This window comes from Agelaius phoeniceus, chromosome 23 (assembly GCF_051311805.1).
Source record: "Agelaius phoeniceus isolate bAgePho1 chromosome 23, bAgePho1.hap1, whole genome shotgun sequence".
Lineage (NCBI taxonomy): Eukaryota > Metazoa > Chordata > Aves > Passeriformes > Icteridae > Agelaius > Agelaius phoeniceus.
Genome location: NC_135287.1, coordinates 4,035,899 through 4,059,659, shown reverse-complemented (window position 1 = coordinate 4,059,659; position 23,761 = coordinate 4,035,899). Strand labels below are relative to the sequence as shown.

General features: G+C 51.6%; 1 protein-coding gene across 1 annotated transcript in view; it reads right to left on the bottom strand.

Annotated features, from left to right (window-relative positions):
- JAM3 (junctional adhesion molecule 3) overlaps positions 1–23,530 on the bottom strand; it is a 35,849-nt gene extending 12,319 nt beyond the window's left edge. The window contains exon 1 of the mRNA XM_054647560.2: positions 23,415–23,530. Coding sequence (XP_054503535.2) covers positions 23,415–23,466 — 52 coding nt within the window. The 5' untranslated portion in view covers positions 23,467–23,530. The remainder of the gene's footprint in view (positions 1–23,414) is intronic.
- Between the last annotated feature and the right edge of the window lie 231 nt (positions 23,531–23,761).

Genomic DNA, 23,761 nt, shown 5'->3' with positions numbered 1-23,761 from the left:
CTTCTTTTTTTTTTTTTTTTTCAGCTAAAGAGATCCAGCCCATGCTTGTTACTGTGACTCATGGTATCTGAATCATTTTAAAACGCTATACTGAAGAAAAAAAAGCAGCTTTATAGGCGACTCTGTGTGTTAAATCTCCTTTCTACTTTTCAAAGCCAAGCCTGACCTTCCATCTCCTTCCATCCTGATGTCTGTTTGAAAGGTCTAGGCAGAAATTTGAAGAGGAGGTGAGGTATTGTGTTATAGGGAAAGTGAGAGGATGACCAGGAGACAGTTTGGGAGAAGTTGCTGGCAGCATCCTGAGCTGCAGCCCCGCTCGATGTTATCTGATACAGTAATTTTAGTGAATGCACTGTCAGGCACAGGCAGTACAAAACCACGCAGCTGCATTTAAACACCTGCCCACCAAAGCAACAGAAATATTCCTTGCTCGAGGTGTCCATCAACACCAAGCCCTTGCTGGATTTGCAATTCAAAGTGTGCCTAAGCCATGTGGGAACGCTGCATAATAAACAATAAACCACACACCTTGTTAGGCACCTCTGCCTTCTGGGGGGGTACCTGGTGCAGCAGGAGTGAGGGATACATTGGGGGGTGTTAAAACACGTTTGCTGAACCCTCTGCATGTCAGCAGCCTCAGGGCTGCTCGTCTGGAGGTGCCCCTGGAGCATCCATCCATCCATCCATCCATCCATCCATCCATCCATCCATCCATCCATCCATCCATCCCTGTGTCCATCCATCCCCCATCCATCCATCCATCCATCCATCCATCCATCCATCCATCCATCCATCCATCATCCATTCCTCATCCATCCATCCATCCATCCATCCATCCATCCATTCCTCATCCATCCATCATCCATCCATCCATCCATCCATCATCCATCCATCCATCCATCCATCCATCCATCCATCCATCCATTCCTCATCCATCCATCCATCCATCCATCCATCCATCCATCCATCCATCCATCCATCCTTTCATCCATCATCCATCCATCCATCCATCCATCCATCCATCCATCCATCCATCCATCCATCCATCCATCCCTGTGTCTGTCCATCCATCCATCCATCCATCCATCCATCCCTCATCCATCCATCCCTGTGTCCATCCATCCCTCATCCATCCATCCATCCATCCCTCATCCATCCATCCCTCATCCATCCATCCATCCACCCATCCATCCATCCATCCCTGTGTCCATCCATCCATCCATCCATCCATCCATCCCTGTGTCCATCCATCCATCCATCCACCCATCCATCCATCCATCCCTGTGTCCATCCATCCATCCATCCATCCATCATTCATCCATCCATCCATCCATCCATCCATCCATCCATCCATCCATCCATCACTCATCCATCATCCATCTATCCTCAGTGGTGACAAGGACAGCACAGCCTGGGCACAGAGCAGCCCAGGGGAGCTGGGCAGGGCAGCCAGGCTGACCCAGGGCTGGCCCTGCCTCTCAAGGGGGGTGTGCAGCAGGGAGGAAGCTGCCTGGGAAATGGGTGGGAAGCCTCCAGAGGAAGAAGAGCAGAGGGAGCCATGCAGAGCTGGACTGGGTAAAACAAGGAGAGGGGAGGCTGCATTCCTGCCCTCAGCTTATTTTGAGGAAATCACCATAAGCCCTTTCAGGAGCCTCAGACCATCTGCCTGGAAATATCCATCCTTTTGTCTCCCAGTGCTGCAGGCTCTTTATCCCCCCTCTTCTCTATTCCCAGAGCGTCTCCTTGCAATTCCACAAGCAGACTTGTGCCAGGTGGTGCAGGACAGACAACGCAGCGTGGCACAGCAGTGAGACACCACAGTGCCTTAGGCACTGTTTGGTGAAGTTTTTTTGGGCTTTCTTTGTCCAAATGTCTTTGTGTGGAACTTCAGGAACAGCAAATGTACTTGTGACAGATAAAGACTGGATTTGTAAAGGGTGAATAAATGTTTTGCAGCACTCAGTCTTAACTTCCACTCCTTTTCCTTCATCCCAAGGAGCTGGTGCTGTGTTTGCTCTGGCCCCTCAGTGTCAGGCTAAAGCCCCTGGGGGCTGATAGGAGGGAGCAGGCAGGTGATGGGCCGTGTTTGCCCAGTGACCCAAGCGAGCCATGTGCCTTTTTTTATTCCATTTTTCCATGGCACCTCCCTGAGCTCAGCCTTGACTCCAGGGTGGGTTGCCCTGCTGGAGAACAATGTCAATGTGCAGCCAGAGATTAGTGAACAAAAGCTTAGGAGTGTCTCCGTTCAAATTAAGTAACAGATGGACCTGGTCTGTGTGGGAGCTGATAACAGTTATAAAAAGGCCATCACCAGACTGTGGCCAGCCCACCCTGGAAAAAACCCACTCAGTCGTAAATCCTCTGTGCTGTTATAGCTGCTTGTGCGAGTAAGGCTTTATTTTTACCAGCTATCATCAACCAGCACGCCTTATTTTAAGATGCATGGCTTTTACTGCTCAGCTAAAAGGGTGCCAGCTCTCTGACAGACACCTCCCAACAGAGATGTGCCCGCCTGGGCAGGGAGCACCAGGCAGAATTAACCCAGAGAAGGGAAATGCAGCCTTGCAGAGCAGCCTTGGCATCCACAGGGCTTTGCTCTCCTCCTCTTAGGGAGCTCACTTGTGGCACTCTGCTGTGAAATGCTGGTGGTGAGGGGTCTCTGGTGGTCCCAGCAGCAGCAGGACCCCGCAGGATGGAGCTGTGTGAACACCACCGGGTGTTTGCATTCATCTGGAGGTGTAAGAACTTGGGATTTTGCCCTTAATTCACTTTCTTCCTCCTCACCAGTACAGAAGGTGAGGAGATGCCTGACTTCAAACGGGTACGTGCAGTTCTGGAATGAAATCTTAACCTGTTAAATCTCCTGATTTAAATCTCCTGACTTCAACTGGGACCTTAAAGACCTGACTGCATTTGCTGCAGAGAGGGCTCATTAGCACCCAGGCCACGCACACAGGCTTTTCTCTTCCTTTCCTTTTTCTTTTTCGCTTTTTTCTTTCCTCCTCCTTCTTTTCTTCCTTGCTTTCCTTTTTGTTTTCCTTTTGGACAGGAGGATTTAGTGTCCTACCTCCTCACCAGACAGCAAAGCACACCCACCCTGAGGAGTGGAACAGGTTACTCTCAAGGAGATTTGGAACCCTCTTAGGTCAAAAGCCTCTCTGCAAAGCAGCTCCTTCTGCAGCCAGACACTCCTCCTGTCTCCCAGGCAGGCAGGGAACCATAGGTGTTGCCTGGGAAGACCACACAGAGCTCTCTGATGGTTTCCCCCAGCCTGGTTTCATCACACTGGGCTGCAGCTGCAGACAGACTGTCTCAAGCCACCATCTGATCAGGGCTCCTGCAGCTCAGGGTTTCACAACCTTTGCTTGCTGTGGCATTGCAGCGTGGGCAGAGATGAGATGTTAAGGTCCTGCAGATCAGCACCTTCACAGAAACGACCCCATTTTATTAAAATGGGGTTTCCTCTGTCCCAACAGAGCTGGCTGGAGGTGCCAGCCCCACAAAGGGACCCTCACTCAGCTGCCAGCAAGGAGGAGATGGACATTTATACTCCATTTAATACCCTGCAGATGTGGCTGTACAAACCTTGCCCAACATCTTAATCTGGGCCTAGCTCTCCTGTTTTCCCAAGCTCATCCCCTGGGCTCTGGCTCCTCTCCTGGAGAGCACTGGCTGTATGTGCAATATTTGTGTGCATGACTAATACCCAATACTTAAAGAGATTAGGATGGAAGCAGCAAGGAGAGCTTCCAGCATGTCAGATTGCATCTCTTTCTGGAATATACTTCAGGCCAACTTCAGCTCAGGGAGAGGACGGAAAGAGTTGGAATTTGCCCCTCAAAATCAGGGATGAAGGGTAGTGGAGGGGGAACAGAAAGGAAACATGAACAGGAAAGCTGTTACCACCATTCCCTGCATTCCTGAATTGCTTTTTCCTTCCCAACAAACCTGAGGCTGAACTGAAAGTCTCATTTCCCTTGTGTGAGCAACAGGGAATAGGGCATGGAGCTCCTGCCAGGGGATTAAGTCCTGCCCAGACCACTTCTTTGCCTTGCTGGTGGCCTCTGGGGTCAAGCCCCTCAGAGATGCTTTGGGCTTCCAGTGTTAGGCTGAGTCTCCAGGAGGCAAAACAGGGGCAGGTGGCCTTGCTGTGTGGTTCTGAGGCAGGAGAGCTTCTCCTTACAGCTGCACCAAGGTTTTGGCAAAATAACAGAGGAGAAATCCCAGATCACTCGGCCAGGAATGCATCGAACCAGCCAGGATGTGCTCAGTGCTGGTCTTGCCATTTCATTAACAAATGGGCAGCCTAATTACACCTTCAAACTGGGCTGGCTCACAGCCAGCATTGGGGAAATAAAATGGGGATGAGGGGATCCCAGGAGGGCAGCTCATCCCCACCTCTGTTTAGGGCATGGAAACCCCAGGGATGCAGCTGGCCAGGCCCCTGGCACCCTGAGGAAGCTGAGGGTCTCTTGTGCAGTTTCCCCCCATCATTTCCATCTCCCCAAGTGCTGTACATTCCTCAGCTGAGCCTCAGTCCCTCCACATTCAGCATCCCCTGTACTCAGTGAGGATGTACAGTTCCAGTTCACTGGAGGAAAAAAATGAGGAATGGAAATCCCAGGAAGAGCAAAGGCACACGCTGTCTCAGGCAGCAGTGGATATGCCTCTCTGTGACCTGTTTACCAGATGAGAATGCCTTGCAGCAGCAAATCCCAGGAACAGAGATGGTGAGCACTGGAGAGCAGTGGGAACTTTTGCACAGGGCAGATTTGAAACCAACCCTTCCTGCCTAGTCCCACTTGCCTTCCATTGTTTCCTCAGCCAGCCCTAGGAACTGCCATGCAGGCACATCCTACGTTATTTCTCACTTCAGCAAGTCCCCTTCCTCCCCAAAGTGGCAGATGCTGGTACCAAATTAGTGCAAAGTGGGAGGGAACCAGCAGATAAGCACCACAAAAGCCAGGAGCAATGGTGCTCCTGCTGTCCTCTCCCTTCCTCCCAGCAGGACTCTCCTGGCAGCCGACAGATGCTGAGGGATGAAATCCAGGGCAGAGTGGGGTCAGTGAGATGTGACAGGGATCTATGGCCAGTGTCAGGGAGAGGGAGTGAACTGCAATGGGAAAAGGGGCAAGTTCCTTTATTTTTGGCTCGTGTGGGGAATTTGACTCAAGGATTGCTGAGGATCTCAGAAGCCACGGTGACATTTTCCAGGCTGAGCGCCAGCCGAGGCACAGACTTGATCTCAGCAGGTATTTGACTTCCCTGGGAGCTGGGATGCTTGCTACCTGCCTGACCCTGCCTTTTGATGAGGACACACATCTCAGAAGCTGCCTGCAATGCAAAGACAGGAAATAAGCGGATATGCTATCAGCACCAGGCTTTGCAGCGCTCCTTAGTGTCTGGCTATGTCCCAACCATCAATACAGAGACTTGCAGGGGTTTAGCCTATAATCCTCTATTCCTCTGTCTGTGACTCTAATCTCCTGATCCTCCCTTCTCCTCCAGCCTAGAGGCTTGACCAGCAAAACACGGATCCGAGGTTCTGCTTATTGAAGACCAACCATGTCATCTTCCTGTGGAAAATGGGAGCTGGGGAGAGAGCAGCAGTCATCCGAGCCAAGAGCCGGGAGTGGGCTGGAGAAGGGAACAGGAGAGGGCGTGAGCAAGCACACAGAGAAATCATTTATGACAAGACTGAAAGCAGCTCTCGTTTTAAGAACATTTCCTCCAATTTTACAGTGTAATTTCTGCCTTTTTTTTCCCTTTCCCCGCGTGCGTATAATTCTAGCCCCGGGTACAAACCGCAATTGTCTCATGAACGCGCCATGAAACACGCACAAATAAACGCTGCAGGAGCCTGCTGCAGGCACCCAGGGAACATCCCCAGCTGCCTGTGAGCACACCAAGAGCTCACAGAGATCCCTGTGCCGTCATTCCAGGCGGGAGAGCTGGGGCCGGCCTCCGCCAGGCAGCTTTGAAGCTTTGCAGAGAATCCGTCAGAACAAAGGACGCAGCCCCACAAGGGGGGAAAGGCACTCAGCAAGCCCAGAGATGTGATTTTAGGGGCAGCCCTGGATCACAGGAGCAGATCTGAGAAGACTTGCCTTGTTAACATCAACCTGAGCAGCACAGGCTGCCAACCTGCGCGGGGAGAAGCGCCGCAGGGTTCGGGGGAGATTATTTTCTTAGGAAGTGCACCGGGGAATTAAAGGGAGCCCAAGTGAAGTCACAGACAGATAAAGATGAAAAGCCTGACACACAGAGCTATTAGGAAGATGCCAGCATAAATGAGCAGGGGGAGAGGGAAGGGAGTAATGCTGTGTCAGAGCAAAGAGGACAAAACCCAGCCTGGCTCGGCCCAGCCTGGATTCCTGACCAGGGCAAGTCTGTTTAACAGAGCAGAAACGAGCCTTGGCACAGAGGGGTTAAAAGATTACTTGTCCTGGGTGAGTTGATATTAGCCACATATCTGGGAACCAACTTCTCCCAGACCCTGCCTTGTTTTTCTCCTTAAACATCATCTGCTGCTATTTTTAGCAGAGAATTTTCTCAGCTGAATGCTCCCAGTGGAGCTCTGATCAGGGGCCCTTTTCCCAGGGAGACACGGGCACAGCAGCACATGCTGGCCCCTGGCTCAGCCCAGCTCTGTGCCACTACCATCTCTGGGTTCCTGTGCCACACTGCCAGCCCCTCCTGAGGCATGGGACAGTGCCCACCCCAGCCTGGGCCAGGTATATTCAATGCCCTCAAAAAGCCAGGGGAGGCTCTAAGGTCAGAGACAGCTAAAAGGGGTGGACTGGACTTGGTAACTCGCCTGGAGGCTTTAGCAGCATGAATGGCAAGAAAGGTGGGAAGGAGATGGAAAGAAATGATTAGGCTGACATTAATAACAGGATCTGCTTCTCAGGACTAAAATCTATTTGGATTCGTTCCAGTTCCTCCGAGGGAAACCATGGAAGCTTTTATTGTTCATAAAAGTTGTAACTAAATTCGGACTGTATGAAGCTTAAGGAAATACCTCTCAGAGGACAACCCTGCTAAAAACAAATGAGGTAACTCCCTTCCTCTTCTCTGCTTTTCTTGGGGCCTTCATTCTTCCTTGGCCAACACCCCAAGCTGTCCATCAGCCCATCAGCCCCTGGCTCCTGGCTGCTCAGCCTCCAGCACTGCTATCTGTCTGCCTGGCTGCAATTAGCAATGTGTCACTGGATGTCTGGGCTGCTTCTCAGGGAGGCAACGCTGGGAACTGCTTTTATCTCCAGCTTGAATTAATACCTGCCTGCCAGAGATCAGCACGGAAATCAAAGGGCCAGATCAGGGCACACAGATGGACAAATTGAGTAAAGCAGGAGCAAACCCCTGCCTTGTGTGTGCTAATGTGCAGCTCAGGCTGGGGGAGTTGGGAGGATTGAGCTCTGTGGATGCTGGGGATGAAGTCAGGAAGGTCCCTGTAACAATGGCCCCTTCTTGGTCAGTGTATCTGTTCCCTGTGTGTCTTGGAGCCATGTCAGCGAAGCAAACAGATTGGGAACACATTTGCACTCCCCACAGCAGCACAGAAGCCAGCCCTGACACAGAGGAGCAAGCTGGGCTCTTGGCTGCTCCGTGCCTCGGTGCCAAGTTTCCAGCTCTGCTCACAACCTGTGCTGGAGCCTGAGAGGACAGGCAGGGCTGGGGAATGCTCAGCTCACAGAACCTGGCAGCTGCAGGACAGGGGAGCCAGGCTGAGCTCACCTGCGCTGCTCTGAGGCCTCCCAGGTGACACCAAACCTGGCACAGTGTGGCTCTGGCCTCCTCACGGCCACGCTGGAACAGCTGGGGCAGCAGGAGCCCACACAGCACACAGATGCTGCACAGGGCCTCGTCCCCATGGCAAGAGCTGCCTGCAAAAAGCTTCCCCCAGCCCTGCAGGAATCCCAGGAGCCCTGGACCTCTCTCCTGACCTTCATGTGTGCATTCCAGCACATGGCACTTAACCTTTGAGGCTCCTGTGCAGCGCCAGTGCCAGCGTTTCACGGATGAGTGTGCTTCCCCTCGCATCTGCCCCTGCATCAGAGGCTGCCAGCACCTCTCTCTCTCTGCTGGCCCTGCTCCCAGCTGAAGGACAGACAATAGGCATTTGAATCCAGTCTCCACTTCCCCTCCCCAGCAGCCTGGGGAGATGGCATATCAGAGGCAGTGCTGAGAGCAGCTCCTGCCAGCTAGCCACAGGTCTCTGCAGATCCCAGGCTGTCCTCTCCTTCCCTCCCACAGCCACAGAACCACCACTGCAGAGGTCCCTGGGCACCCAGGCCAGCTCTGCTGGGCAAGTCCTGCCTCCCTGCAGCTAGCCAGGCCAAGGGAGCCTTCTCTCAGCACTCTGCTGCTGCCAGGATGGACTGGATCACCCTGCATCCCCAACCTGCCAGCCACAGCACTGGGCACGGGGCTCTCCTGGACCTCTCTGCCCTGCCAGCTCACTGCAGACACACTGGCCACCTCCTGGACCTCTCCTGCTCACTCTTAGGAGCATCTACCTGCACTTAAGTGATCCAGGTTCCACCTGCAAGAGGTTCAGCCAGGGTCTGGTGAGAACTGTCCTGGATTCTCCTGAAGAACCATCTCCCATCTTTCTAGAACCAGCTCTGCCTCTGGAGCCATTCAGCCTGCTTGGCACCATTCCTGCTGCTTCAGAGATAACAACAGAGAGTGAGAAAAACCTGTCTAGACACCATTTACCTTCCACGGACTCCCACTGCCACATCAAAGCACCTCTTCAAACAAAACTGGCCAGGGAAAACTCCCCAGCCCTCCTGTGCCTGCTCCAGCCAGAGGCAAGGACTCATCCCATCATGCTCCAGAGTTTATCTTTAATCCAGGCCCTTCTGACAACAGGAAGAGAGGGAGGATGAAAAATCTCATTACAGGCACATCAACAGAAGTCACCTGGCTTTACCCTGCCCAGCTGGGGGCTGCATCCCTTCTGCTCAGTGCCCAGCTTCAAGCTGAGATCTCACCTGTCTCCTCTGGGCAGGCTGCAACCCCCCAGCTCCTCTCCAAAGCTGCCACACACTTGTCACACTTGTCACACTTGTCCCTTCTGCTCAGCTGCCTTCCCATGTGTGTGAATGCTGGGCAAGCTTGGCTGCGAGCTGGGGATCACAGAATATCTTCCTGTGACACCCAAGGGAAGGGAGGTCAGCACCCAGCTCAGGACAAAGGCAGGGGAGCTCAGGGAGAGGCTCAGGATACCCTGAAACCAAGGAGAGAATTTCAGGTTTCTTGAGCAATTCAGAATTCAGTTCTCAGTTCTTGAGAATTTCAGGTTTCTTGAGCACAAATTCAAGTCCCTGCTGTGAGGAAGCACCTGGTGCTGGCATCGAGCACTGACCCCACACAGCCACCACGAGAGCAGCATCCACCTCATTATTTTAATCAGGGTCCTTTGAAATACCTCCTGTGTAAGAGACAGCTAAGAAAATCCCAGTCTGGCTTTATTCTGTCTCAGGCAGAAACAGCCTTTATTTAGCAAACTGCTGCTAACAGCTCTGTCTCATTAGTCAGTGTTTAGGGAAGCAGGCTGCAATTGTTCTGAAGTCTGGCATTGCAGAAAGAGCCTTGATAATGAGGTCTGCAGGAGACGATTCCTCCTGACAGCCCCACAATGACCTAGAAATCCTACTTAATTCCCTGTCAGGGAAAAGTGCTGAGTAACAGCGAGGTGCAGAGGCACCGGGGGCTGATCCCAGAGGGAGCTGCTCACACTCGGGGCTGCCAGGCAGGTCCAGGGTGGCAGAGCCAGCCCTGCCCAGCTGCAGCAGCTCCCCAGAGAGAGCCTGAGGGGCAGGGACATGGGGCTTGCTGTGGGAAGGTTTTGGAGCCTCGTCTGGAGAGACTTGGCATATAGATAACACAACAGGAAAATCAACAGCAGCACCTGGGTCTGGGCTTCCCAAGGCATGCAGCACTGCCTCCTCTGGATTGTACTCACCTGCAGACTGTGCCAAAGCCCTGCCAAGGAACTCCCTGGCTCAAACAGCTCCACTTTTCCCTCTGTTCTAGGTCTGGCATGGCTGGGAGCTCGCCAGCTCCGCTGCTCCCTGTGCAGTGTGCTGCTGTGGAGCACCCCTGGAGCTGCACAGAGGAGCAGACTCTGGGCACATTGTTAGAGCAGCCCTCCAGCATCTGAAAACAGCCTACCAGGAGGAGGCAGATGAGCTACACAAGGGCACACAGTGATAGGGAAAGTGTGGATGGCTTTAAAACCTGAAGAGTATGTGTTTCCTTTGGATATTGGGAAGAAATTCCTTGCCAGAAGGGTTGTGAGACACTGGAACATGTTGTGGGTGACCCATTCCTGGAAGTGATCAAGGCCAGCTTGAATGGGTCTTTGAGCTTAAGGCGATCTAGTGGAAGGTGTCCCTGCCAATGACATGGGGGGTGAAATTAGCTGAACTTTAAGGTCCCTTCCAAACCAACCATTCCATTATTCTGTGGTAATATTCATTCTGTGCAGTGGCAGTAAGCAGTTGAAGATAGAAATAACAGACTATTCATTCTGAGAAACTGCTATCCAATGAGTTTAACTGCTTGGCTCTCACATGTATGCTCCATTTAGCATTACTATATCCAGAAACAGTCCTAGCACTTTATCATACACACAAATATTTTATAACTTTTAACATTTCTGAACATTTGGGAACAGGATATGGGACACAGAGTGTGTGCCCTGAGGTGCTGGGGAGCATCTGACAGGTTCTGCCCCAGCTGCTTTCCCCCATTCCCTTGGAGGGGCAGGCAGCAGGCTGGGGCAGGCTCAGCCCATAGGCACCCCATTTTCAGTGGGGTGGTTTGTTCCCTACAAGCAGCACGTGGGCATGGCCAGAAACCTCTGGGCTGGGTGGCCCAGGGCCAGCTGGGCCAGAAGGTGAGGCAGGAGGTGTAGCAGGAATGTGGGCTCCATACTCCTGCAGGGAGGCTGTACAAAGGTGGGGTTGGTCTGTTCCACCAGGCAGCACTGACAGAACCAGAGGACACAGCCTCGAGCTACATCAGGGAAGGGATAGGTTGGATATTAGGAAAAAATTCTTCACCAAAAGAATAATAAAGCACTGGAATGCTCTTCCCAGGGAGGTGGTAGAATCACCATCTCTGGATGTGTTTAAAAAAAGCCTGGACATGGCACTTGGTGCTATAGTCCAGTTGAGGTGTGAGGGCATAGGTTGGGCTCGATGATCTTAGAGGTCTCTTCCAACCTCATTATTCTGTGATACAGCTGACCCTAAAGACCACCCCCAGCACAGACCCCCAGAGCCATGTGCTTGCCACCTGTTCCAGCCAGCAGACAAGGGGCTAAGGCAGGAATTCTGGAGCTGAATACAGGGTCTGTTCAGGAGGGGTCTGGAGCCACACTGGGCTGGGGGTGCTGTCCCAGCCCCTGGCACAGGAATGCAGGGTCTGGAGCCACACTGGGCTGGGGGTGCTGTCCCAGCCCCTGGCTCAGGAATGCAGGGTCTGGAGCCACATTGGGCTGGGGGTGCTGTCCCAGCCCCTGGCACAGGAATCAGCTCAGCCCATCACGTGCAGGGCTGCGAGCGCGGCGCTGTTTAAAGCACAGCCCAAATGTGCAAAAGACTGCTGCAAAAAAAAAAAGAAAATTAAAAAAAAAAAAGTGCAAATGAAATCAGCAGCCGAAACAGTGTCTAGAGACAGCCCCAGCCAAGTCCCTCGAATGTCAGCAGCAGAAGGAGGGCTCAGAGATGGAGAACCCAGCTCAGTCTGCTGGCACACACGGAGGATCTGCCTCAGAGACATGAGGAAAAGACATATGCTGAGAAGGGAAGGCCCAGCTTTATTTTACCAGCCTCTGTTCCCACCCAAGATGTTTTAAAGACTGCCTTGCAAAGTAGGAATTAAATCCAAAGGTGCCTATGCATCTTCCTTGCTGTCATCCCCTTATCAGTTATCTCCAGCCTGCTCTGAGCCAGAAGATGAAAGGATCCTAACACCACTTATCTTCCCTCTTAAGAACACGCTTAAAAGCTTGCTCTTAAAGAGCAGGACACTCAAGCCTGGGGAAGCAGCTGTAAATTCCGCAAATGGGCTTCCTTGCATGTCTTTGAAGGAGCTACTGCTTCTCAATGAGGGGCACAGATACCAAGAGGAAACTCGGGAGAGAGGAAAGAGAGAAGCCTTGATAGCCAGGGGAGTCTTTGCCTCATGTCCAGGACGTGGAGCTGAGTGACAGTTCCTCATGATACCATGAAGAAACTCAGGAGAGAGGAAAGAGAGAAGCCTTGATAGCCAAGGGAGTCCTTGCCTCATGTCCAGGACATGGAGCTGAGTGAGAGATGTGAGACTTAAAGCATGTGTGCCTCAGAAGTGACCAAGGACGAGCCAGGAATTGCAAAGCTCTTGGGAAATATGGAAGCAGCCAGAATGATGGCGTATTTGTCACTCCAAAACCAGGCTCTCCTCGGCCCTGTGCAGTGTCACGGGCAGCAAAGGTTAGGGATGCCCTTGCAGGCTGCAGGCAGAGCTGCTGCATCCAGCCCTGCTCCAGGACCAAGCCTCGAGGCCAGGACCTCTCCCACACAGCCCCGTGTCTGAATTTGACCCTCAGCTCCCCTCTTTGTAGAGCTGCTTGTAACCACAGTGAACCTGGCTCCAGCTCGCTTTTGTCATTTAATAGCTGAGTCAAACTGTCAAAACAGCCAAAAAGGATCTGTTCCAAATATTTGCAGAAAGAGGAGGATCAAGGAGCCTGCAGCAGAACAGCAGGAGCCTGCCCAGGCAGGGAGAACAATTCCCATTGTGGAGCAGCAGCAGGATGCTGGTGGGCGATGAGCACGCCTTGGGACGTGGGCACAGAGCTCCAAAAGCCCCCAAATCCTCCAATGTTCAGGGATAAACTGGAATCTGGAGTCCCCTCTGTTGGGGTGTCACTCACTCGGGGACATCAATTGTGGTTATTAATTGTTGTGGCGTTGTGAGGGTCCCCAGGACGAGGTGAGAGATGAGAATTGACTCTAAGTTCTCAGATGACTGATTTATTATTTTATGATATTATTTTATAGTATATTATATTTATTATATTATATCAATTATATTATGTTATATATGATATATATTATATTGTATTATATTTATTATATTTATTATGTTATGTATATTATATTATATTATATTATATTATATTATAATTATATTATATGAAAATTATATAATATAATTATATTAAAAATTATATAATATAATTATATAAAATTATATGAAAACTATACTAAAGAAAGAGAAAGGAGACATCAGAAGGCCAGACAAGCACGGTAATAAAAACTCATGACAGACTCAGAGAGTCCGACACAGCTGGCTGTGATTGGCCATTAATTAAAAACAATTCACATGCTGGGTAAACAATTCTCCAAATCACACTCCAGAGGAGCAAAACATGGAGAAGCTGAAGCCTCCCAGGAGAAAAACCCTGGCAAAGGGATTTTTCAGAAAATATGTCAGTGACACCCCTCTGCCCCCTGGCAAAGCCCAGCCCTGCAGGGTGACCCGCCCTGTGGCAGCTCAGCTGTTGGCTTGGAGGAGCAGTTGGCAGAGGGACAGGGGGTGCTGGGGCGCCTCAGGAGCTGCTGCCAGCCCCAGCAGGGACTTCAAAGGGCTCCTCTCTCCCTGCTGTGTGGGACAGGACAGCTGTGTGCTGGGCAGGCCCACCAGAGCATTTCTGATGGCAGCACGCAGGGGCTGGTACCTGGTGTAAGCTCCTCTCTCTCGGGTTGCTGTTGATAATTGCTGCCCTGGGATGTGCAGGGTGTCTCTGCTTCGGCCCACACGGCTGAAGAACGAGTCTGGACTCTTCACTTTTCGCTCTTGAGGTTGTTTATTAATTCTTATCTATAAAATTTTCTTTCTGCCCAGCTGAGGTCTGCTCAGCAGGGCAGCCACAGGCACTCTGACCGCCCCCGAGGTGGTGTTGTCCTTTTATACTACAAACTACATAAAACATATTGACACTTAATTCCCAATACCCATCACCTGTGTTAGACAGTGCACTTCCACTCTAGACCAATCCCAAAGTGCCAACATCACTGCAGAAAATGGAGAACAAGAAGAAGAAGGAGAAAGGCTGGACACGCCCAGATTCCTCCATCTTGTCCCCATAACCCCCATACCAAAAATCCTAAAATCTACATTTTCACCCTGTGATCATTTTGTTATTACACCATTCAAACCTGTGTGACTTTCAGGTCCTCATACAAAGTTGGCAACTTGCTCCAGGGGTCAAAATCAAATCCCCAGGTGCTCTGGGCTGTGTGCCAGGGTCTCTGAGCCCCCCGGTGGGGTCCTGGCAACTCTGGGCACCCAGAGGGATGCACTGAGCTCCAACACTCTCCAGCAGACAGAGCTCTGAGATTTATGGGATGCTGAAACCTGGCCAGAATGAAGGGAAACACCAGCTCCAGAAGGATGTTTACCAACTCAAACTGCCAGCTCTGCTTGAGAAAGAGCCCACGAGGCTCAGTGGGCGATTATAAGGCACTCTGCCAGTTCAAAGGCAACTCCATCAGCTCTGAAGGAGATAAGGCATTGCCTTGCTGGGAAATCAGAGCAGCCCCATGCACATCCACCACCTGCAACCTCAGCAGAGCAGCTCACAGCAAAGAGGGAGGGAAAGCAGCACCTCCTGTGCTGTGTGGGAGCCTCTAGATCAGCGAGGAGATCCGTGGTGGGTGAAACCAACCTGTCCCATGGCTCATGTCTCCAATCCCAACCAGGGTGTTGGAACCCAGGACACCCCTCAGGCTTGAGACCCTGCCAGGGGGCTCAGAGACCTTGGCACAGAGCCCAAGACCCCCTTGTGCCTTTGATTTTGACCCATAGAAAAAACAATTACCAACCTTATATGAGGATTTACAAGCCACAAAAGTTTAAGTAGAATGATAGTTAGTTTGTCACAGGGTGAAAAGTAGAATTTTGGGGTTTTTAGAATAGGGGCTCAGGGTTCCAAGATGAAGGAATTTGGGCGTGCCTTGTCCTTCTTTCTCCTTCTTCTTGTCCTCTGTCTTCTGGGTGATGGTGGCACTTTTGGATTGGTTTAGAGTAGAGACAAACTGTCTAACATAGGTGATAGGTATTGGAAAATTATTGTAAATAAAGCACAGGTAGTTTTTAGTATAAAAAGACAACACCACCTCGAGGGCGGGCAGTGTGCCACGGACTGACCTGCTGAACCGACCTCAGCAGGCCAGGGAAAGAATGTACTAGATAAGAGAAAATAAACAACCTTGAAAAGCAGAGCTGAAGAATCCTGACTCCATCTTCAGTTGCTGAGCTGGGAAAAGAAACTCTCTGACACACCTTGGGGTCCTCCTGACCACAAACACTCCCGAGACATGGCTCATGTCTCCAATCCCAACAGACAGGGGTGTTGGAACCCAGGACACCCCTCTGGCTTGAGACCCTGCTCACTCCTTCTGCTCACTCCTTCCACTCTGCTGGTACCCAAACACCTCAACAGCTTCCTCCAAGGGCTCCCACAGGCTGGGCTGGAGCAGAGCTCCAGAGCACAGAGCTGGGACTTCCCTTTCCAAGATGCTCAGGACCTCCCTAGCACAGAGCGGATGTTTTCCAGGCTCTAAAAATAACCAGCTCCAAACAACGTGGTGGGCACGAAGAAATATTTATCTGCAAGGTTTTTGCTGAAGATCAATACGGGAGAAAAAGATTAAAGCAAAGATTTAAGTGTGTATTAAAAATAGCTGTTGATAAGTTCCCTTTGAGGGGATAAAAGCTTTTTTACAGGAGCAGCGAGAGCTGCAGGACTTTGCAACACCTTCCCTGCCGTGTGAGCTGCAGGAAATCATTCAGGAGAGTGTCAGCAGCCAGAGCCTCGGGAGGAAGTCCATTAGCAGGCAGCAATTCCTTAATGGGCCCTGGGGTACGTGGGAAAAGCTGCTGTGGACATAGGGGCTCCTTCCAGCACCACGATTCACACAGCCACTCACCATCCCATCCTCCCAGGAACGCTCCTCATCTTTATGGCAGCCTGAGAGCACCATGAATTCATCTTTTGAGGAGCTTCCAGTGAGTTTTTGCTTTTTCTTTCTCTTTTTTTTTTTTTTTTTTGTCAGCCCCTCAGCAAACAGCCGTGAACAGAAGCTGTTCTGTAAGGCAGCTAACAGCAGCAGCATCCATTAAAGCTCTGTTTCCCAAGGATAACATCCTGGCAAAACAATAAATGCTGCTCTCCACGGGTGATTTTGGGGCTGAAAGATCTTGTCCACTTACAGACAAAATCATTAAGTTCTCTGCCGTGCAGCCACCTCCACTCCAGGTCTGAGAGAACAACACGGCCACCCTGGAGGGATGAAAAGTGGCAGGAACCTTTCCACTGGGAATAAAAAGCAGGACTGCTGTGCAGAGCTCTGCTTCTCTGCTAAAAGGTAAAAAAGAGCTCTCCTCCACTGACCTTGCTTGCCAGCCTTATTCCATGTCACCAATGAAACACAACTCCTGACTTCCTTTGGATATGTGGGATTTTCATGGGCTCCTTCAGCAAGCGCTGAAGGCTGTACATCTTGAGAAATACTGGGCAAGAGTGTCAAAAATGGCAATTTAATTAGATGTCTCAATGGGAAGAGAGCAGGGAAGCCGGGTGCTGTCAACAGACCTGAAATTTTAGAAGTATTTCACTCCCACCTTTCAAAACAGAGCCTGAAAGTGTCCTGATTTACGTCCTCTCTGTCAAATACTGGCCACTTATATAAGAAATTGCCCAAAGTTTATTAAGGCAGGGATTTTCAGAGGAGGTCATGGGCATTAGAAACCCAGCCTAGTAATAGGAACAAAATCCCCTTAGATTTCAGTGGATTTCTCCAGCTCAGCAGAAAATCTTACCTAGGCCACCAAAATACATTTTTAATAGCGTGATTAAAAATCTTGAAATACTGCTGAACATTGCCCACTGCTGCCTTTCAGCCTCATGCCAAAGATAGAGTCAGTCCCTGGCATGCTGCAGTTTTAAAGCTCAGTGTCTTCAAATGAGCCAGCTGTGCCCAAACAAATTAAGAGGGTCCAAAAAACCTGCTGATCTCACATTTGTGTTGTAATAATCAGGTACATTGAAGGGAGTAGGTTCCAGCATGTTCTGGCTTTAACTCTGAAATCCCTAGGATTTATGACTTAAAAAAAAAAAAAAAAAAGAAAGAAAACCTTAAGCATTATCTGAACACAATTTAATTTCATCCATTGGTGCTCTGAAAAACCTTCATTTCCCCTTGTAACTGAGTCTTAAGCCCTGTGCTCCAGCCCATGAGGGGCACCAGAGAGCCCAATACCTGGGATTATTTATACTGACAAGCAATGCTTGCATGACAGAACAATTCCCATTAATTTTTCGAGCTTATCTGAAGTACCTGTGGGCTGTCAGGTTACAACATGTATGTGCTTTAGTTTCTCTTTGATTGGCCAATGCCAGCCCAGAGCTGACTGGACTCTCATCTGACAGCATTTCACAGGTGAGTTCATGGGAATCCAACCCAGCTGTGCTCTCAGGAGCTGGAGAAATTTCCAAAATATTTGTTGTTTTGGGGTTTTTTTTGGGGGGGATTTTGTTTTTTTTTTTTAATTTTTTGGGGGGGTTGGGGGTTTTGTTTTTCGGAGGTTTTTTTGTTTGTTTGTTTTTTGGTTGGTTGGTTTGGTTTTTTTGTTGTTGTTTTGGGGTTCTTTTTTGGCCAACTCCCATTTATAAATTTTGCTCCTGCCTCTGCTGCTCTTTCCTCTGCCTGTTCTCTGCTTTGGAACATGCACCTAAAGCAATTCCCTCCAATTCCCAACACAGCAGAAAAGCAGCTTTGACAAGACACTGAGGAGCTGCAGAGGAGCTCCCTCTCCAAACCTCACTTTTTACATATTGGGGTCTTTTTCTAAGACATTTGAAGGCCTGGCTGAGGATGCTGCCCTGAGGAACAGGACTCCAGCTCCGTGTGCAGCTGTCCTGGTGCTGCCCAGGAGTCACACAAAGCTTCCTCAGAGTGGCAGCAAGGCCACCAAAGTGATAGCAGGACCTCAGCTGGCTGTCCCTGAGCAGAAAACACCTTTAAAATACACCTCCCTCGATGTTTATCCCCCAAAGAGGCTGCCTGACCCCTGAAATGAGAAGCAGGAGCTTGTGAGGACTTGATAATCCCTGAAACCAGTGTTCTGGTGAACCCCAAGGAATGGACTCCATGAACTCCTCACTGTCCTGTTCCCCACAGATTTATTTTGCTGAAACCCATGGACTCCATGAACTCTTTGCTGTCCTGTTCCTCACAGATTTATTTTGGGGAACCCCAAGGAATGGACTCCATTAACTCTTTGCTGTCCTGTTCCTCACAGATTTATTTTGGTGAACCCCAAGGAATGGACTCCATGAACTCCTCACTGTCCTGTTCCCCACAGATTTATTTTGGGGAACCCCAAGAATGGACTCCATGAACTCCTCACTGTTCAGTTCCCCATATTGATTTTGGGGAACCCCAAGGAATGGACTCCATGAACTCCTCACTGTCCAGTTCCCCACAGATTTTGGTGAAATCCAAGGAATGGACTCCATGAACTCCTCACTGTCCTGTTCCCCACAGATTTATTTTGCTAAGTCCCCACAAAAAAAGAATTGAAACTCTCCAAACCACACCTCTCCCCTCAGGTTATTCCTGTTGGTGCTCTGAAGGGTCACGAGCAAACAAAGACCTGAACTTTCCAGCCAAAAAAAGGTCCAGTTTTAATGTTATTATTTATTCTTCTGAAAAGTGAAACCCCTGGTTTCCAGCAGGGAGCTGGAGCGCTGTGACCCAGCAGTTATTTCCTCTGCCCCAAGCACAGCTATTGCCAGAACTGCACCCAAGCAGCAATCCAGGCCCTTTGGGGGAATTTCAGGCCGTGTCCAGAACATTCATTAGTGCAATTAAAGCCATTAGCTGGTTCTGAAGCCATGCCCTGACTCAGCAAGGACTGGGGTTTGTGCCCACGCCCTGACTCCTGCACCTCCCAGGAGTGATGCTCAGTGCTTAGCTGGGCTTTGGTCCTGCCTCACAACAACGTGATACTCCCTGGGGGCTCTGAGGGAAGGCAACCAGCCCTTATCAATCAGGAGAAGACGCTGCAGCTCAAATTCCCGTCGATGGAGAAGCCAGATTGAGAATGTAATTATCCTAATTAATTTTATATCTGGAACTCATCTCCTTTTGCAGTTTCCAAGCAGGCCACCGGCTTTTTTTTTTGCACAGAGCAGCGGTTTTATCTTGTTGAAGGGCATGTTGGCAACACAAGCTCTTGTTGTGTGAGACAAGGACTCTTGAGGACTCGGGATGCTGCTGGCCTGTGGAAATCTTTGCCTTTGCTAACTCCCTCCCACCACTTCAGGCCGGCTCCGTAAGGAGTTCACGAACCTTCTCCGGATCATCGGGGCTTGATGCAATCAACTGTGAAGCATTAGCTCTAAATATACAACTGGGAGGCCAGTTCTGCTTCAACACACAAACACTCATGGCAGAGGATGAGCCAGCAGCCAGCCCAATTTGCAAGAGGAACTGAACTAATAATCCAAGCAAGCTGCAGGGGAAGCAGGAGTGAGTGGGGGCTGATCATTGCTGTGCCCTTTGGGGATGGCTAAAGTTAGGGGCAAACTGGCCTGAGGCCACCCACAGCTTTTGTCCTTGTTGGTGGAGCTAAATGCAGCAGGTCATTCTGCTTTATTTACTTGTTTAGGTGATTTTTTGGCAACTCCAAGCGTGTCCCTGGTGCAAATCCTCCATGTGTGGACAGATAATTGAAAAACAACAGCAGCAGGCCAAGAGACCCAGCATTCAACTTGTACAGGGAAAATAAACACTGAAAGAACCCAAGCTCACAAAGCAGAGCAACATCTCAGCCCACAGACTAAAGCAAACACATTTTACTCTTTGGATCTCCTCGTGTTTCAGCAACCAAGAAATTCTCAGAAGCATTCGGGGCAAGAGGGAATGTGCTGGTGTCACGTTCTTTGTCAACAGCTGTAAAGGAGATGTGCATCCAACCACTCTTTGGTGGCCATGCCAGACCCCTGCTTACCCAAAAAGGAACACCAAGCCCTTCCTAGGAATTTTTTGGAAGATGTTATTAAGCATCTGATTTTGGCAGGGCTCTCAAAGCCGTTTGTCCCGGTTTTTTACTGCCTGTTGAAAAGAAAGCGATACTACAAATACTTCCCATCAGAACATACCAACAAGCAACCTATCATCACTGCAAGGGAGCTAACAACATTTCCACCGAGTGGTTTTTGGCACTGACAGCTGACTCAGAACAGTTGTTGGTGGCTGGGACAGATGGACTTCATATATTAAAAAAAAAAAAAAAAAAGGAAATGAGAACTTCGACTCCATAGATTTTAAAAAGCCTTTTGCGAAATCCAACCTATTACCAAGCCCTCAGAATTAAATCAAAAGGAGATTTGAATATAATGAGCTTTAAAGCTGAAATGTGCCTGAGACTTGCCCATATCTCCCCATCAAGGACTACAAGCTATCAGCATGTTCCATTTTCAACAGGAAATACTCCAGAGTTTTGGGAGGGTCTCCACAGCTCTGCCCTCAGCCCAGCCCGTGAAATCCTCTAAAATCCAAATATTTGTTTCCACAGGGAAGCTGGCAAGGAGAGAGAGCTGGAGGTAGAACTGAAGTCAGCCGTGAGCCCCACTCTCCATCAGTGCCGCCGAGAGCTTCCCCTGCTCTAATCGTGGCCATGGCATTTCCCTGATGTGCAGAACCTTTAGAGGCTTTCAGTGCCTAGAGCTGGGAATGCTCTGAACGCTCCATGCTTCACTGGCTCCCCTTCCATGGCAATGTTTTAAGGCCATGAGCAAGAACAGGGGTTGTTCTGGCAGCAGCACACAGCAGAGGCAAGCCCAGCCCGCAGCACTCGGGGCTCAGAGCAGCACCTCAGAGTCTAGAGCAGGTCAGAGGTGGCATCTCAGCATCTTGGGAGCTTTGCCTCCTTCTTTTCATGCCTTTTTCTTTTTTCTCCCCCAAGTAATCAGTTGGCACAAACACATCCTTCCAGTCACGCTCCCATCCCACTACCCAGCACCAGCCCTGCAGGCTTCAGTGCATGTCTAATTTTATGTACTGCTGACAGCATAACCCTATTTTAGTGGGGTGCCCCCAGCACCTCAAGTCAGGCGTGGTGGAAGAAACCTTTTTATTCTCAACCTCACTCTGCCCAATCTTTTGGGCTTATGACCCCAAGTTCAAACATTACTGGAAATCAAAACAGGATGAGGCACTCTGACTTTGAATTTAATGGAAAGCAAAGCCTGGCACCACTGGGCTCACTCACCAGGTAAATCCTCTCAGTCAGAGGTGTGAAACCAGTGGGGTTTGGCTGCTTTTAGCAACTACTGTCCATCTGAAGAAACACAGAAATATCTGGAGTTTGTTTCCATTCCTCCTATCTTTTAGGCCAGATTCAACAGGATACTTGGGCTCTGTTCATGCAACACAAGAAGGAGATGGGGCACCTTTCTACCCTGCAGCCCCTCTGCCACGGAAAGTCGTGTTAAATCTGTGTTTTTTCTCAGTCAAAGGGAGCAGCTGAATCCAGAGCTAGCACTGGGCAGACTGTGTGATGCTCTGGGATCAGGCACTCCTGATTTCTCCCACTGAAGCTGTTTCTGCTCCAAACCACAGCAAAGCAAGTGAACACCAGAGCCTGGAGCGCATGACAACCCTCTGCTTGTTGGGGATGAGTGTCAGAGTCATCTTCACACCCCTCCGCTGACTGATTGGGTAAATAGTGCCCAAATCTCACTTTCCTTGAGACCCAAAGCGACTCTAAGAGACTCTGTGAGCTCTCTGGAGTCACTGGAGGAGTGTTTTTTGTCCTTAGATAAACTGTTTGAAATATTTCCATTCACTTCCTTGAAAGTTGACCCAAAACAGTGACTGGTGAGTGTGTACACGCTCAGCCCTGTGTATTTTGGTACTCAGCTGTAGGCTGGTTGTCAGCCTAACCCCACTCCACCCCATCTTCTCCTCCTGCCATCTGGGCAGAGGGGGGGAGGACAACGTGAGCCCACCGGCTGCTGTCCCCCTCCTCATCCCCCAGCTATTAATAGCCAGACAACAAATGAGCCCAAATTCATTCCTGAGCGGAATTAGCAAATGTTTTTGCAATTAAAACTGCAAACACTCACGCGGGGCCCCCCGAACAATAGGCGCCTGTGCCTGGTCTTGAATAGGCACCAGTGTCCTCCCTGCCTGCCTGCCGAGCCTGCACATTCCTGGCACCCTCAGCCCTGGACCCGCTCCTTGCTGAGCTGGGTTTTGGGATGTTTCCCCCTGTGCTGTGTGTGTCCCACGCTCCCTGCAGCATCCGGCGGGTCCTTGCTGCGGGCTGGCCCTGGCCCCGTGTGCTGGCCCCGTGTGCTGGACCCGAGTGCCGGCCCCGTGTGCTGGCCCGTCCCCATCCCGGCGGCTCCCACGCTGTCCCCGCATCCCCCCGCGCCCGGGCCAGCGCATCCCTCCCCTCCCTTCCCTTCTCCGGGGCAGCAGGAGCAGGAACAGGGGCAGGAGAAGGAGCAGGAGCAGGGGCAGGAACAGGAGCAGGAGAAGGAACAGAAGCAGGGGCAGGGGCAGGAGCAGGGGCAGGGGCAGGAACAGGAGCAGGGGCAGGGGCACGGGTACGGGTACGGGCAGGGGCAGGGGCAGGAGCAGGAGCAGGGGCAGGAGCAGGGGCAGGGGCAGGAGCAGGAGCAGGGGCAGGAGCAGGGGCAGGAGCAGGAACAGGAGCAGGGGCAGGGGCAGGAGCAGGAGAAGGAACAGGAGCAGGGGCACGGGTACGGGCACGGGCACGGATACGGGCAGGGGCAGCGCATCCCTGCCCTTCCCCGGGATGGTGGCGGGGGCAGCGCATCTCCCCCTTTCCCTGGGATCACAACCGGGCAGCGCATCCCTCCTCCTTCTTTCACTCCAGGATGGGGACGGGGGCAGCGCATCCCTCCTCCCTCCCTGCCCCGGGATCACGACCGGCCAGCGCATCTCCCCCTTTCCCTGGGATCGCAACCGGGGCAGCGCATCCCTCCTCTTTCTTTCTCTCCGGGATGGGGACAGGGACACCGCATCTCTCCTCTCTCCCCGGCTCCGGGATGGGGACAGGGACACCGCATCCCTCCTCCCTCTCTGAATCTGCGATCGGGACGGGAGCAGCGCATCCCTCCTCCCTCCCTGGCTCCGGGACAGGGACACCGCATCCCTCCTCCCTCTCTGAATCTCGGATCCGGACGGGAGCAGCGCATCCCTCCTCCCTCCCCTCTCCGCGATCCGGACGGGAGCAGCGCACGGCGGTGCGCGGTCGGCGGGGCGGGCGGCGGGCGGTGCGGGGCGGTGCGGGCGCTGCCGGCCGGTACTCACCGAGCAGGGGCAGGAGCAGGAGCCGGAGCAGCTCCGGCCGCCGCAGCGCCATGATGGGGTGTGCGGAGCCGAGCCGAGCCTGCGCACTGCCCGGGCGGCGCCGGCCCGGGGGCGGGGGTGCCGCCAGCCCGGTCCCGGCTCCGCGGGGGCACCGGCCGGGGGCGGGCTCGGCACGGCTCGGATCGGCTCGGGAGGGGAGGGGGCACGCACCGCACCCGCGGGCAGGGCGCGGCCCGGGCCCGCCGCCTGGAAGAGGGGATGGTCCCGGCAGGGGGATGGTAAATGGAGAGAGGGGATGGTCCCGGCAATGGGACCCCCGTGAATGCGGAGAGGGGATGGTTCTGGCA